Source organism: Arvicola amphibius, chromosome 12 (genome assembly GCF_903992535.2).
Source record: "Arvicola amphibius chromosome 12, mArvAmp1.2, whole genome shotgun sequence".
Taxonomy (NCBI): Eukaryota; Metazoa; Chordata; class Mammalia; order Rodentia; family Cricetidae; genus Arvicola; species Arvicola amphibius.
Window position 1 is genome coordinate 15,170,462 of NC_052058.2, and position 13,670 is coordinate 15,184,131.

At 41.3% G+C, this 13,670-nt stretch overlaps 1 protein-coding gene across 1 annotated transcript in view; it reads left to right on the plus strand.

The window, feature by feature from the left end:
* Nucleotides 1-560: 560 nt before the first annotated feature.
* The window catches only part of Ahctf1 (AT-hook containing transcription factor 1), a 59,408-nt gene continuing 46,298 nt past the window's right edge, over nt 561-13,670 (plus strand). Inside the window, exons 1-7 of the mRNA XM_038349978.1 lie at nt 561-889; nt 4,830-4,957; nt 8,387-8,640; nt 10,603-10,783; nt 11,325-11,532; nt 12,390-12,506; nt 13,047-13,131. Of these exons, the coding sequence (XP_038205906.1) occupies nt 4,837-4,957; nt 8,387-8,640; nt 10,603-10,783; nt 11,325-11,532; nt 12,390-12,506; nt 13,047-13,131 (966 nt within the window). The 5' untranslated portion in view covers nt 561-889; nt 4,830-4,836. The remainder of the gene's footprint in view (nt 890-4,829; nt 4,958-8,386; nt 8,641-10,602; nt 10,784-11,324; nt 11,533-12,389; nt 12,507-13,046; nt 13,132-13,670) is intronic.

Sequence of the window (13,670 nt, forward strand, 5' to 3'; positions counted from 1 at the left end):
AAAACAAATCAAAAAGGCAACATAGGTTTGGCGTCTTGGAACCCAGAGCTTCGTGCAAGCTAAGCACGTGCGCTAGCAGAATACACCCAGGATCTGATAGATGACAATAAAGATTAGACTTTTTGAAAAAAATGAGTAAACGTTTCTTAGGTCTGGGGTATGCTTTTTGCATGAAAAGTCGGAGCACAGGATGGCAAACACGAGGCAAGTGTAGCATAGCAGTCAAAGAGGAAAGATGATCACTTGGCTGCCAGCAGAAACCGCCGCCAGAACACCCGGGGCCACGAGCTTGGCGAAGCCTGCCACTCCCTACGCCACGCCCATCACGCAGAGCACCATGGGACTTGTAGTCTTTCTCCCATCCACTCCTAGGAGGCGGGGAGACCCTGCCTTTTACGTAAATGAACCTTTCTTCCCAAAGCAGTCTGCCATTTCTCCCTTTCCGCAAGGCCAGCAGGGAGAGTTTGAAAATTCCCGCGGAGTGGGCACCCGAGGCCGGAACCCTCGCGAGAAGTCCGGGCCCCGCAGCGCGATCTGCGCTCGGCTCCCCGCCCTGGCCGCGATCCTTCTCTCGGTGGAGTGGCGGTGTGTGGGGTTCGGGCAGTGCGCCCGGGGTAGTGCGCAGAGCGCGGCCCGCGCAGTGCCAGCCCAGTAAGTCGAGTCGCCAGCGGCGCGGACGCGGCGCGGGCAGCGACCGAGTTCGAAGCCGGGATTGGACGGCCGGGCCGAGGCGCTCCCCGGGGCCTGAGGGGGTTGGAGAGTGGCTGAGCGAGAAGCGGCTTCCGCGGGCGGGGGCGCGCGCCGGGCCGTGTCTCCCGGGAGATGCTGTGACGGACTGCACGGAAGCAGCAGGCGCCTCGGCTCTCGGCGGCCTGGCCCGCGGGCTCAGGTAGGACGGGGAGCCGCAGGCCCGCGCGCCGAGGGCGGGGCGGGCGGGACGGTGAGGCCCGGGCCTAGGCCGGGCGCTCCGCCGCGCGGGGAAAACGGCGTCCGCGAGCCGCGACCGGTGCGGCTCGTTCCGGCGCTCGGGCGTTAGTTACATAACCTCGGTGGCGAGCGCTGGCACATGGCGGCAGAGTCGCGGCTCCGCGCTTATCTCCCGCGCCTGTGGTCCGGATCTCCGCTGCCCGGGGCGGGCCTGACTCAAGACCCCGACCCGTCTTGGAGCGGGTCGATGGAGACCTTTGTGGGGCGTTCCCCGCGAACAGCGGCGGGCGCTCTGAGTCTCTCCTACGTTGGCGTGTGCTCCACATGGTCCTGTGCTTGGCTCCGGTGAGTCCGGGGCGGGGAAGAAAGTTTGACTCGCGGTGGCGGGTCGTGCGGGCCCCAGGAGTGAATGGATCTGGTACAGCACCTTTAAGATGACCGTGTCAAGACCCAGTCTGCGAGCTTTAGGGGCGATTACTTTTGCCTTTGGTTGACTTTTCGGGGAGTCGGTTATATTTGCTTTTAGAATTGATAGGTGGACGCGATCTGTTTGAGACAGGTGGTTTTTGTTGACTTTGTGGAACAGTTCTTTTTGATACCGTGGAGGATCGCATTCTGGTCCTCACATGCCAGGCAAGCCCTCTGCCATTGAGTTGTGTCCCCAGCATGGGATCGGTTGATTTTGGGTTCCCCAAAGGAACGGCATTCATTCTAGAGATGTGTTGTTGTAGGAAAATGAGCGTTGTTATTTTGTTTATTTTTGATGCCAGTGATCGAAAAGCTACCACCTCGCGCATGTTAAGCACGCGCTCCGCGCTCCACCACCGATCTCTAATTCAAGCCGCTGGCTTTTTGTTTTTGTTTTTAAACAACTTAACAGTTGGAGACACATTTTAAAGAATGTGGGTTGTTTAGAACGAAACATAATTTGACTCTTGATATCCTAAAGAATCCGCGGGATTTAAGAACTGTCTTTGAGCTTAAACTGTCAGCTTCTTGGAAGACGGAAGTTACTGGAGTGAGTTTACTTATTTCATGTGGTGTTGGACAAACGCTATGTGAAGACTATTCTGTGATTTATTTTGTACTTTTGGTGGTTCTGGGGATTGAATCTATGACCTCACACTACACTGCTAGGCGCAGGAACCACCATTAAGCTACTTTTTTTACTTTTCTCTCTCCTTTTAGAGACAGTCATCCTACGTAGACCAGGCTATGCACTCCCCTTCGCTCATCCTGGGAAATAGTGGGGATTACAGGCGTGAGGCACATAGTAACTTAGTATTCAAATGTTACCAATTTGTAAGGCAGCCTAATTACTTTGTAAACATTTAAAGTTGGGGCATATATTTCCATTTAAATAAAACATTGCCCTTTTAGATCCTAACTTCATAAATTACAGGACTCCAAGAATGAAGTGTTCTCCGGTCTTGCTTGTCTGTGAGCATCTCTGTAGCCAGTCTATTCCGGCCAGCCTTAACTCACGTATTTTCTATTTCAGCCGTACAGAAGCAGCACCAGTCCTAGGCTCGCATTCTTCAAAAGGTGTTTGACCTTCAGTTTGGCATGCCAGCTTAACTTTTTTAAATTCTCACGTTTTAAATCCTGCCCCTAACTACCATCTTTTGGCTGTATTTTTTTTTATCTCAGTTTGTTTCTTTCACAGCATATGTATCTCTATTGTAGCATTTATTCCTGTGTCTGCTAGTGTGATTATGAATGCCCTCTTGTAGAATGTGAACTTCTGGAGGCCAGGATGTAGATCTCTGCCCTGGAGTCTACTTTTCCCAGCACAGTGTTTTCAAAGTTGATGCTAGGAATGATGGTGGGAATTAGAGTTCAAGTCCAGCCCTGGCTTCATGAAATTCCGCCTGAAAATGACAAGCAAAAAGTAAAGCAGTGGGTGATTAATATTTGGATTAAAATAGAACTGGTTCACTTGCTTTTAGATCAGATACTGTCTTTGGTGGTAGAATTTATTTACTTTGGAGATGTATATATTTCACTTCAAAAACTGGTTTGTGGTATTTTGTTTAAATGTCTTAGCCTTATAGATTTTGTTCTTCATAATAAAATAGTGATATTTAAAAATAAAAGAAGCCAGGCAGGGGTGGCACACTCCTTTAATTCCAGCACTCGGGAGACAGAGGCAAGCAGATCTCTTGAGTTTCGAGTTCAGCCTGGTCTTCAGAATGAGTTCCAGGGCAGGCTCCAAAGCTACAGAGAAACTCTGTCTCAAAACACCAAAAGTAAATAAATAAAAGTAAAAGAAGCTAAATATTGAGGGTTTTTAAAATTACATTTATAATTTATTTTGACACATACCTTTAATCTCAGTGGTTAGGGGGCAGGAGGAGGTTATCTGAGAATTTGAGGACAGTTTGTTTTACAAAGCAAGTTCTTTCTCCCTTTTTTTTATCTGATTATACATAGTAGGCTGCTTCAGATTGGATTCTAATTCACCCTGCCCTGTCTTTTTCCTGTTACGAGTCTTGAAATTCGTGAATGAAAATCTAGTGTATTTTTCCCCTCTCTACATTAAACTTAGTCTTGCTGTCTCTTTCAAGTAATTTTTTTTTAAAACCTGCTTCTTTACCTTTTGGACATTGAAGCTGTTGCTGAAGCAGCAAGCTTGTATATTAATTTTGACAGCATAGACTGGCATTAATAGTTTTGAACTTTATTTTTAGCTAAGGTCTTGTAGTACATCCTTAGCTGGTCTAAAACTTACCATCTAGGCCAGACTGACCTGGAAGTTGTGCCTCCCAAACATCAAGATTATAGGTCGGTGACACCAGGTTTAGCCTGAGGAGTCTGCCTCTTTGGAACTCAGAGTGCATTAAACAAGATAGGCTCACCAGGACTAGATTTGATAAGTAATATTCAAGACCAAAGCCAACTTGTCTCGGGCTTCTATTGTCTATCCCCCTATCCTCTCTGCTTTTCATCTCAATCATTCAGAAAGATGCTCTTGTATTTAACCAGAATTTTTGGTTTTATTTTGTATGTATGGGTGTTTTGCCTGCATGTATATATGTGAACCACAGACGTGCTGCAAACCTGGTGCCTGTGGAGGTCAGAAGAATGCATTGGATCCCCTGGAACTGGAGTTGTATTGGTGGTTGTGAGCCACCATGGTGGTACTGAGAACCAAACCTGTGTCTTCCCCCAAAAGCAAAAAGTGTTCTTAACCACTGAACTGTATATCACAGCCCTACTTTTTGGTTATTTACAACAGAAGTCACAAAGGGACTTTAGTCTTGTATAAGAAATTAAAGATAGGGCTGGAGAGATGGCTCAGAGGTTAAGAGCATTGCCTGCTCTTCCAAAGGTCCTGAGTTCAATTCCCAGCAACCACATGGTGGTCACAACCATCTGTAATGGGGTCTGGTGCCCTCTTCTGGCCTGCAGGCAAACACACAGACAGAATATTGTATACATAATAAATAAATATATTAAAAAAAGAAATTAAAGATAATTTAGATTTTTTTCCTTTCTATCTAGTAAAAGATAGATATTAGATTCAATTTTTGAGGTTTTGCTGGGGATTCTGAACATTACAGAGTCCCCCCCCCTTTTTTTTTTAAACTGAAAAATTAACTTTTTCAGGGTTGAAAATGTTAGTTCAGAGGTATTGGGTTCAATTCCCAGCATATTAAAAGGAAAAGGAAAGAAGTGTGGAAAAGTGGTAACTCCTTGGGATCATCCCCTATTTACCTGAAATATTTTTTTAGGACGTAGATTTTTATAGGCGAGACTATGTTAGACCCATATGTACACACTTACCTTACTTTGTTTACTTTTGTATGTGGTTCACTTTCCCTCACTTTAATCTGACAAAAAATAATGAAATGTTCAATAGAACAAATATACTGATTTTATTTTTAAAAAAATATTTACAGTGGAAGCATGCAAGACTTAACAGCTCATGTGACAAGTGATCTCCTGCATTTCCCAGAAGTGACTATTGAAGCTCTTGGAGAAGATGAGATAACATTAGAGTCTGTGCTTCGTGGAAAGTTTGCTGCAGGTAAATAACATCGGTGAAGATTCACTATTTTGGGACTACAGCTCAGTGGTAAAGCGTTTGCTGCCTGGCTCTACTCACAGTCCTAGATTTAGTTTCCATTACACCTCACACGGCCATGCACACCTATACATACATGCGCATACATATACACATAACACACATGTGTTCACACAAATGACCGCATGCACGAATACAGAAGGGTCTCAATCAACAGTTAAGAGCACTTGCTACCTAATCATGAGATCAGAAGGTGGGATGTTGGGCCACTCATAAACCAATAATTTCAGCTTCAAGAGATCTGACTTTCTTTTGGCCTCCACTGGTAATCCCATACTCTCACACAGAGACAAATACACCCACACATAAGAACAATAAAATTAGTCTTTGTTTTTATTTTTCAAGACATGGTTTCTCTGTGCAACAGCCCTGGTTGTCCTGGAACTAGCTCTTGGAGACTAGGCTGGCCTCGAACTCACAGAGATTCTCCTATCTCTGCCTCTTGAGTGCTGGGATTAAAGGCATACGCCACCACTGCCTGGCTAAATCTTTTTTTTTTTTTTTTTTTTAAGAAATTTACCAGTTAACTTTGTAAAAAAGTATTTATTAGTATCTATTAAAAAAGCAACTTAGAATATTATGTAATATCTATAGTTATGTATGTAAAACTATATTCTTTGGAACAATCATTAAATTTATGGGGCAGTGTATTCTAATTGTTTTTCTTTTTAAGACTCAGTGGAATGGGGAGACAATTTATTATAGGCATGAAGACCTGAGTTCCAAATCTGCAACATATATGTAAAAGTAGGGCATAGTAGTATATACCTAATCTCAACATTGCTGTGAGGAGACAGGTCCTCCCCAGCCATTGTAGTCAAAATGGGGAGCTCCAGATTCAATGAAAGACACAAAAATAAAGTGGAGAACCGTAAAAGATACCCATAGTTAACTCCTGGTCTCCTTATGAGCAATTACATCTACACACATATATATACACATGCCTAGCTATACACCTATAACCCTGGCGCTGTGTGGGTGGGGGCAGAAAGATCACTGGGGCTTGCTGTCTGTCATCCTAGTGCCAAATTCAGTGAGAGGCCTTGTCCCAGTACCTTTCTCTGGCTTATGCACTCATTGATAATGTGCAAATGCCTATAACCTCATTTTCTTATCTGGGAAGAAGTTAATAGTTCTAAAAATATTTCCCTGCAAAAAATTAGAATGCTTATTATAAATTTTTAGGGTTTTTGTAGTTTTTATTATAAACTTTTCTAGGAAACTCTTAGTTTATTTTTGTTAGGGTGCCTTAAATCTCAGGAGTCCACCTGCAGCTGGCCTTCCAGGGAACAAGGCCATTTTGGCTTCTTAACATAGGTACATTTTAACATTTTCTTCTCTCAGCAATAGAAGAAGAAATGACAAATGAAACAAAACCAACTAAACATCCAAAACTAAAGGATATACCAGCCACCTGACATTGTCATATTCATTTCCTGAAGAGACTGTATGTCAAAATGTAATAGGTGTGCATTTATTTCAAATGGTACAAAGTAACGCTAGATTCAAATTAGAAGATGGCCGTTCATCATGAATCTCTAAAATTTCCACTGAGAAGAACTATATATATGGATTTATTTGTTTAGGGGTTTTGGGGATAGGAGTGTCATGTGCCATGACATATATGTACATGGAGGTCAGAGGACAGCTTGTCAGAGTAGTCCTGTTATTCTAAATGTGAGTCTCAGGGATTGAAATCAAATTGTCAGGTCTTTACACACTGAGTCATCTTACCAGCCTGAAAATTCTCTCTTTAAAAAGCCATTTTTGCTTTTATCTCTTTAGTTCGATACTAGACTGGTCTACATAGTGAGTTCCAGAAGAGTCAGGACTACATAGAGAAACCCTGTCTCAAAACAAAACAAAAAGCCATTTTCTTTTCTCCACCCCTTCCCCCCGCCCAACCCCCACGACAGGGTTTCTCTGTAGATTTGGAGCCTGTCCTGGAACTAGCTCTTGTAGACCAGGCTGGCCTCTAACTCACAGAGATCAGCCTGCCTCTGCCTCCTGAGTGCTGGGATTAAAGGTGTGCACCACCACTGCTCAGCAAAAGCCATTTTCGATGGTGTTGTCAAAAAAATTGAGTCTTATTTGCTATGGGATGTCTAATTAGACACAGTAGCTAGTCATACATAAAGATTTATTTTTTATGTTTTGAATGTTTTAGATGTATATATGCATGTGTACAGTGTCAGTACAGGGCCCTTGGAGGTCACAATTTGCTGGTGACTCCTTGTCAGATCTTCTGGTCAGAGTCTCCCCAGCAGTTTTAGCTTTCCCTACTGAGTACAGCTTGTTTACTTCTTTGAATCCCCTGGGGATAGGGTTTCCATTAGAAGAAGATTGTTACAGGGTAAGAATGGGCATTTCCATGGTGGTAGTAAAGTTACCATCATTCATCTTCTTACTCACATGAAAGTGTAGGATCTGTTTAGTTTGGGTTTTGTTTTTCCTTGACACAAGGTCTTACTACGTAGTTCCCTTCTTTGTGTCTCCTAAATACTGGGATTACAAGCATGCCCCACCATATCCAGTTTAGGGTTTATTCTTAATTCTTTTTGTTTGTTTTTTGTTTTTAAGATTTGCTTAGTGGATGAGTAACATTCAACAAATTAGATTGGTATTTACCTACTTTGGGCTACCCAGTGACTTTAAAGACAGAGGAATGCAATTTGGATAGGATTAGGAGACAGGGGATTCTGATATTTTCATTTGTTATCTTCTAAGTTTATAAACTCTAAGATTACCACAGCTCCTGTTTTGTAGTTCTTATTGTCTCTGAAGTGTTGGGTTTTCCAGTTTGTGCCACAATACCTGGTCTTAGGAGCTACTTATGTAGACTTGGTTTAATTTTGTACCTGTATGACTTTAGATAAGTTAAAATGCGTTAAACTTGAGGTTATTTTATGTTCTACTGAGCTGTGATAAGGAGTAAATAAAACGATGAATTTGGGTACCATATGTTCTCTTTAGTGCTTGATTTTATTTATTTGTTTGTTTGTTTGGTTTGGTTTTTTGAGACAGGGTTTCTCTGTGTAGCTTTGGAGTCTGTCCTGGATCTAGCTGTTGTAGACCAGGCTGGCCTTGAACTCACAGAAATCCGCCTGCCTCTGCCTCCCAAGTGCTGGGATTAAAGGCGTGCGCCACCACTGCCCAGCTAGTGCTTGATTTTATATGTTGTAGTTGATCTTTATTTTATTTATATTTGAGGATCGCTGTACTCTGTAAATGCTTTACTTTCCATTCAGTAGGGATTTGTAATTGTTTGTGTAATAAAGTTAAGTATTCATATCTAAAAGAGCTAATTACTAGATTTGTTATATTGCAGTGGCATTGCAATAAACATTGATTTTGCTTTTCTTTTCTCCATAGGGAAAAATGGACTAGCATACTTAGCTTGTGGTCCACAACTTGAAGTTGTAAACTCTCTAACCGGAGAGCGGTTATCTGCGTATAGATTCAATGGAGTAAATGAACAGCCTCCTGTAGTCCTTGCAGTGAAAGAATTCTCTTGGCATAAGAGAACTGGATTGTTAATAGGATTGGAAGAAGCAGAAGGGAGCGTTCTGTGTCTTTATGACCTTGGAATATCAAGAGTGGTCAAAGCTGTTGTTCTTCCTGGAAGGGTATGTACTATTTAAGACAGTTTTGCTCTCTAGACTGAAAGCTTGCAAGATGTGTTTACCTTAAAGACTATTTGAACTGTACCTGTACAATCGATATTTTCATGTAATTATCACCTTCAGTATTAGTTAGGGGTGGTGTGCGTGTGTGCGCATGCATCACATGCTCATGTGGAGGTCAGGACAACCTGTGGGACTCAACCCTCTCCTTTGCCTTTGTGTGGATCCTAGGCATCAGATTCAGGTTGTCAGACTTGTATCATTGTCACCATCTTACCAGCCCCTTCAAAAATTCTAATCTAAGATGATCAGGCATGGTGGTACACACATTTTATCCTCACTCCGGAGCAGAGACAGGTGCACCTCTTGAGTTCAAGGCAAGCCTCATCTATGTATATAGTAAGTTCCAGGTAAGTTAGGGCTACACAGTGAGACCCTGTCTTATAAAAATAAAGTAAAACAATAAAAAAGCTGAGTATAAGTCATTTAGATTGTCTGTACCCCCCTTTTAAAAGATTTTGAAATTTATTCTGAGCAGTGGTGGTGCAGGCCTTTAGTCCTAGCACTCAGGAGGCAGAGGCAGGGGGATCTTTGTGAGTTGAGACCAGCCAGGTCTACAAGAGCTAGTTCCAGGACAGGCACCAAAGCAACACACAGAAACCCTGTCTCAAAAAAACCAAGATTTTGAAATTTAATTTGTTATGACTGTTTTGTATATATGTATGTCTGTATACTATATGCCTGCAATAACCATAGAGGCTAAAAGAAGGTGTTGAATTTTCTGGAACTGAAGTTAAAGGTGGCTATTAGCCATCATTTGGGTACTGGGAATTGAACCCTGCACCTCTGGAAGAGCAGACTAATTAGCCATTTCTTCAGACCTGGTTTTACCGCCTTTGGTAGAAAATACAACAAATATCTTGTCTGGGGTGGTCTGCACATTACATTGGCTCTTTTGCCATTGTGTTATTTGGAAGGTTTCCTAGTCACTGTTCAGTTGTTGTTGTTGAAGAGACACTATAACCAAGGCAACTCTTTTCAGAGGCTTAATCTTTATAATATGGAGGGAGCATGGTGGCAGGCAGGTAGGCATGGGGAAGTATTTAAGAGCTACATACATCCTGATCCATAAGCAGAGAGGAAGACAATCTGAGTCTATTGTGGGCTTTTGAAACCTCCCCATCTCTCCCCTGTGACACCCTTCTTCCTACAAGGCCAGATCCACTCCAACAGGGAAATACTTCCTAATCCTTTTATTCTTTTCAAACAGGTCTACTTTCTGGTGACTAATCAAATAGATGAGTCTGTGGGGGCCATTCTTATTCAAACCACCACAGAAGGTTAAACTAAAATTTTCTGGACTGGTTAGTTTACATTGGGTGACTCTAAAGCGACTGCTTAAGAGTGATAAAATGCAACATAGGTTACGTTGTATAGTTAACAAGTTTATGATTTTTAGGTTTGTGTTACAAGCTTCATTTCATCTTTAAACAGATAATTGTATATAGTTCAGTAAAAAGATTATATAAACATTAAGTGAGCCAATTATTAAATGACAAACATAGACTAAGCTATCAATAAACATCAGTTAATTTTCTTTTATTTGTTTGTTTATTCTGTTTTTTGAGAGAGGGTTTCTCTGTAGCTTTGGTGCCTGTCCTGGTAATTGCTCTGTAGATCAGGCTGGCCTCAAACTCAGAGATCCACCTGTCTCTGCCTCCCAAGTTCTGAGATTAAAGGCGTGCACCACCACTGCCTGGCCAGTTTTTTATTATATTGAAATAATAGCATAATTGTGTAGTATAACTGAGAATTCAACTATGTTTAGAATTTATAAATGTCATGCAGTTATGATTCTATATAATGTTTAAGTCTGTTAAAGTTACTAATATCAATTCTTATTTGTTGTACAGTTGGTTGTATTTCCTCACTTTAGAAAAGCTAACCACATATTCTGGTTCCTAGGTAACAGCTATTGAGCCTATAATTAATCATGGAGGAGCCAGCGCTAGTACCCAGCATTTACATCCAAGTCTTCGATGGCTTTTTGGAGTGGCAGCTGTGGTAACTGATGTTGGACAGATCCTTCTTATTGACCTATGTTTGGATGACTTGTCATGTAGTCAGAATGAAGTAGAGGCATCAGGTAATTGAGTTACTTTTTGGAGGCATGGTTTCTCTGTGTAACCCTTTCTGTCCTGGGACATGCTTTGTAGACCAGGCTGGCATTGAACTTACAGAGATCTGCCTGCCTCTGCCTTCCAAGCCTATTTAATGAGACTTTCTCAAGAAAAATGGAAGGAGATGGTAAAAGATGACATTAGCATTCTGGGAGCTGGAGTTGTATACGTGTGAAGAGAGCTCAGGAACATCTTTGTGGATTCAGTTCTCTTCATCTTGTCTTTATTTTAAAATCTTTTATTTTGTATACATATATGTGTGCATGTATAAGAGGACATGTGTGCCATGGCATACATGTGGAGGCCAGAGGACAACTTGCAGGAGTTGGTTCTCTCCTACCATGTGGATCCCAGGAATTGAACTCAGGTCATTGTTCTTAGTGGCAGGTGTTTTTTATCAGGTGAGCCATCTCGACAAGCCCTGTGTACACCGTTACATGGAGTCTAGGAATTGTACTGCTGGCTCTTACTTAGTTTCTTAATCTTATTTTTTTTTTTTTATTTTAGACCTTGAAGTTATAACTGGTATCCCAGCTGAAGTACCACACATCAGAGAGAGTGTAATGAGAGAAGGGCGCCACCTGTGTTTCCAGTTAGTAAGCCCATCAGGAATAGCCATTTCTACTCTGAGTTACATCAACAGGACAAATCAGCTTGCTGTAGGCTTTTCTGATGGCTACTTAGCACTTTGGAATATGAAAAGCATGAAAAGAGAGTAAGTATAATTCTTTCTCTTAGTTGATTGCTTTTTTTAAAATATGTGTTATTTGAAAATTACTATGAGAAAAATGACAGGATAGTTTTATTGAATTAAGTCATGGTTTGATAAAGGAATTAGTTAACCTGTGAGTTTAGGTTGGTGTGTGTGCATACATGTGTCACAATGTGCATATGACTGTTAGGACAACTTGCAGGAGTCTTTTCTCTCCTTATACCATGTAGATCCTAGGGATTAAATTTAGGCCATCAGACTTCATAATATATTGTCTATAGGCTGAGCCATCTCATAAGCCCATGTCTACTGTTTTTATAATAGAAAATTGATTTAAACCCAAAAGGCAGCTAGTTATGGATGAAGGTCATCATGTCTCTAGCACTGAGGAAATAGAGGCAGAAGGACCAGGAGTTTCAGGCTGGCTAGCTTCAGCTACTTAGCTAATCTGAGAACAGCTTGGGTGACGTGAGACTATCTTGAAAAAGCCGGTGAACAAACAGCAGCGATGATAAAATCCCCAGTGGTTAAGCTGGAATTCTGTGGCAGTTCTAGCTCTCCTACTCTTTGAGGAGTGATATAGTATGGTGTGTATTCATGTGACTCTTAAAAGCTAGTTATCACATAAGTATACGCACGTGATTTAGCCGTTGTCATCCCTGTTCTACCTGGGAGTGATAGATAACTTGGTATTGTCTTACCCTCCCTTGTGTTCTTGAAGGTAAGACGACTTGAGTCCCCAAATCACTGAATTTAGGAACATCTTAACTTCTTAACTCAGATTTTTATACGAGGCACATTTTCCCCAAAGATAAAATTTTAACTTAAAAGTAAGCAATGAATTATTTTGTTTGTTTTAGGTATTATACACAGCTAGAAGGTGGAAGGATTCCTGTCTATGCAGTTGTTTTTCAAGAACCTGAGAATGATCCTCGTAATTGCTGTTACTTATGGGCTGTTCAGTCCACACAAGATAGGTTCGTATGCCTGTGGTTTTTAAAAATACATATCATGAAGTCTGAGGGTGTAGCAGGAGAGGAGTCAAACTGGAACAATTTATTTCTTGTGAAGTTTGAATATATTACTACTGCCAGATGTGATGGTACCACACTTTGTGCTCTGTGCGCATTGTACCTCATTCATTTGGTGTCTTGTTTCATGTCCTTGTTGTACTCTTCTCTTTCGTGTAGAGCTTGCTCTTCTTAGGTAAGAGTGTGGAGGAAAAAGAACATGTCTCTGAAGGGATGCTCTCTGTAGTTGCCATGGGATGGTTCTATTCATACTTAGTGTGGTGCAAAGGAAGGTAGGAAATGCAGTTGATAGTTTTAGGTAGCCATATATTTAAAATATACTTACTGAAGGAGGAATATCCAGTAGACTGCCGCATATTACATTAATTGCATTTTGTACAAACAAGAAAATCTATTCTGTACAACTATAGATGCATTCAATGTGTTAATGTGTTATTGTTATGTAAGCTCCATGTTTTAGTGTTGTGGGTAATTTTTCTTTTTCAGTGAAGGGGATGTTTTGAGTTTGCATCTGCTTCAGCTGGCCTTTGGTGACAGAAAATGTTTGGCGTCAGGGCAAATCTTATACGAGGTAAGTGGTTAATTAAAATATTACCATTTGGGGGGTTTAGTTTTGTTTTCTGTTCTTTGCTTTGTCGTACTGAAGTTTCTTATTCAAATGAAAGTTGTATTTATCCTATAGTGGAAGAAATACTAGGTTAGTGAGCTTGAGCTTTCTAATAGTTTTCACCTAGTTTGCCATTGCAGTTCTCTAAATTTTTCTGAGTATTTTCCCCCCAGAATAGAGAAAATGGACTAGATTGATGTTTGTGACCTAACTGTAATACCCAGCAGACTTTTTCCTAGCAGGTCAAGCAATATATGCCATGGTGTAAACTTTGGGTATAGACATCAGAATGCTCAGGTGACTTTTAAATTTTCTAACAAAATTTATAAAATTGAAAAAGAGGAATGTTACCAATAGCTACATTTTCTCAACTCTTTAACAGGCTTTCAGAACTTAGTGTTTTGGTATCTGAATGGGTTTTAAGGCATCCATGAACTTTAATAACTATGAATTTTCCTGGGAAACATCTCAGCCTTTTGTTAGATCTAAAGAATCTGTCATTT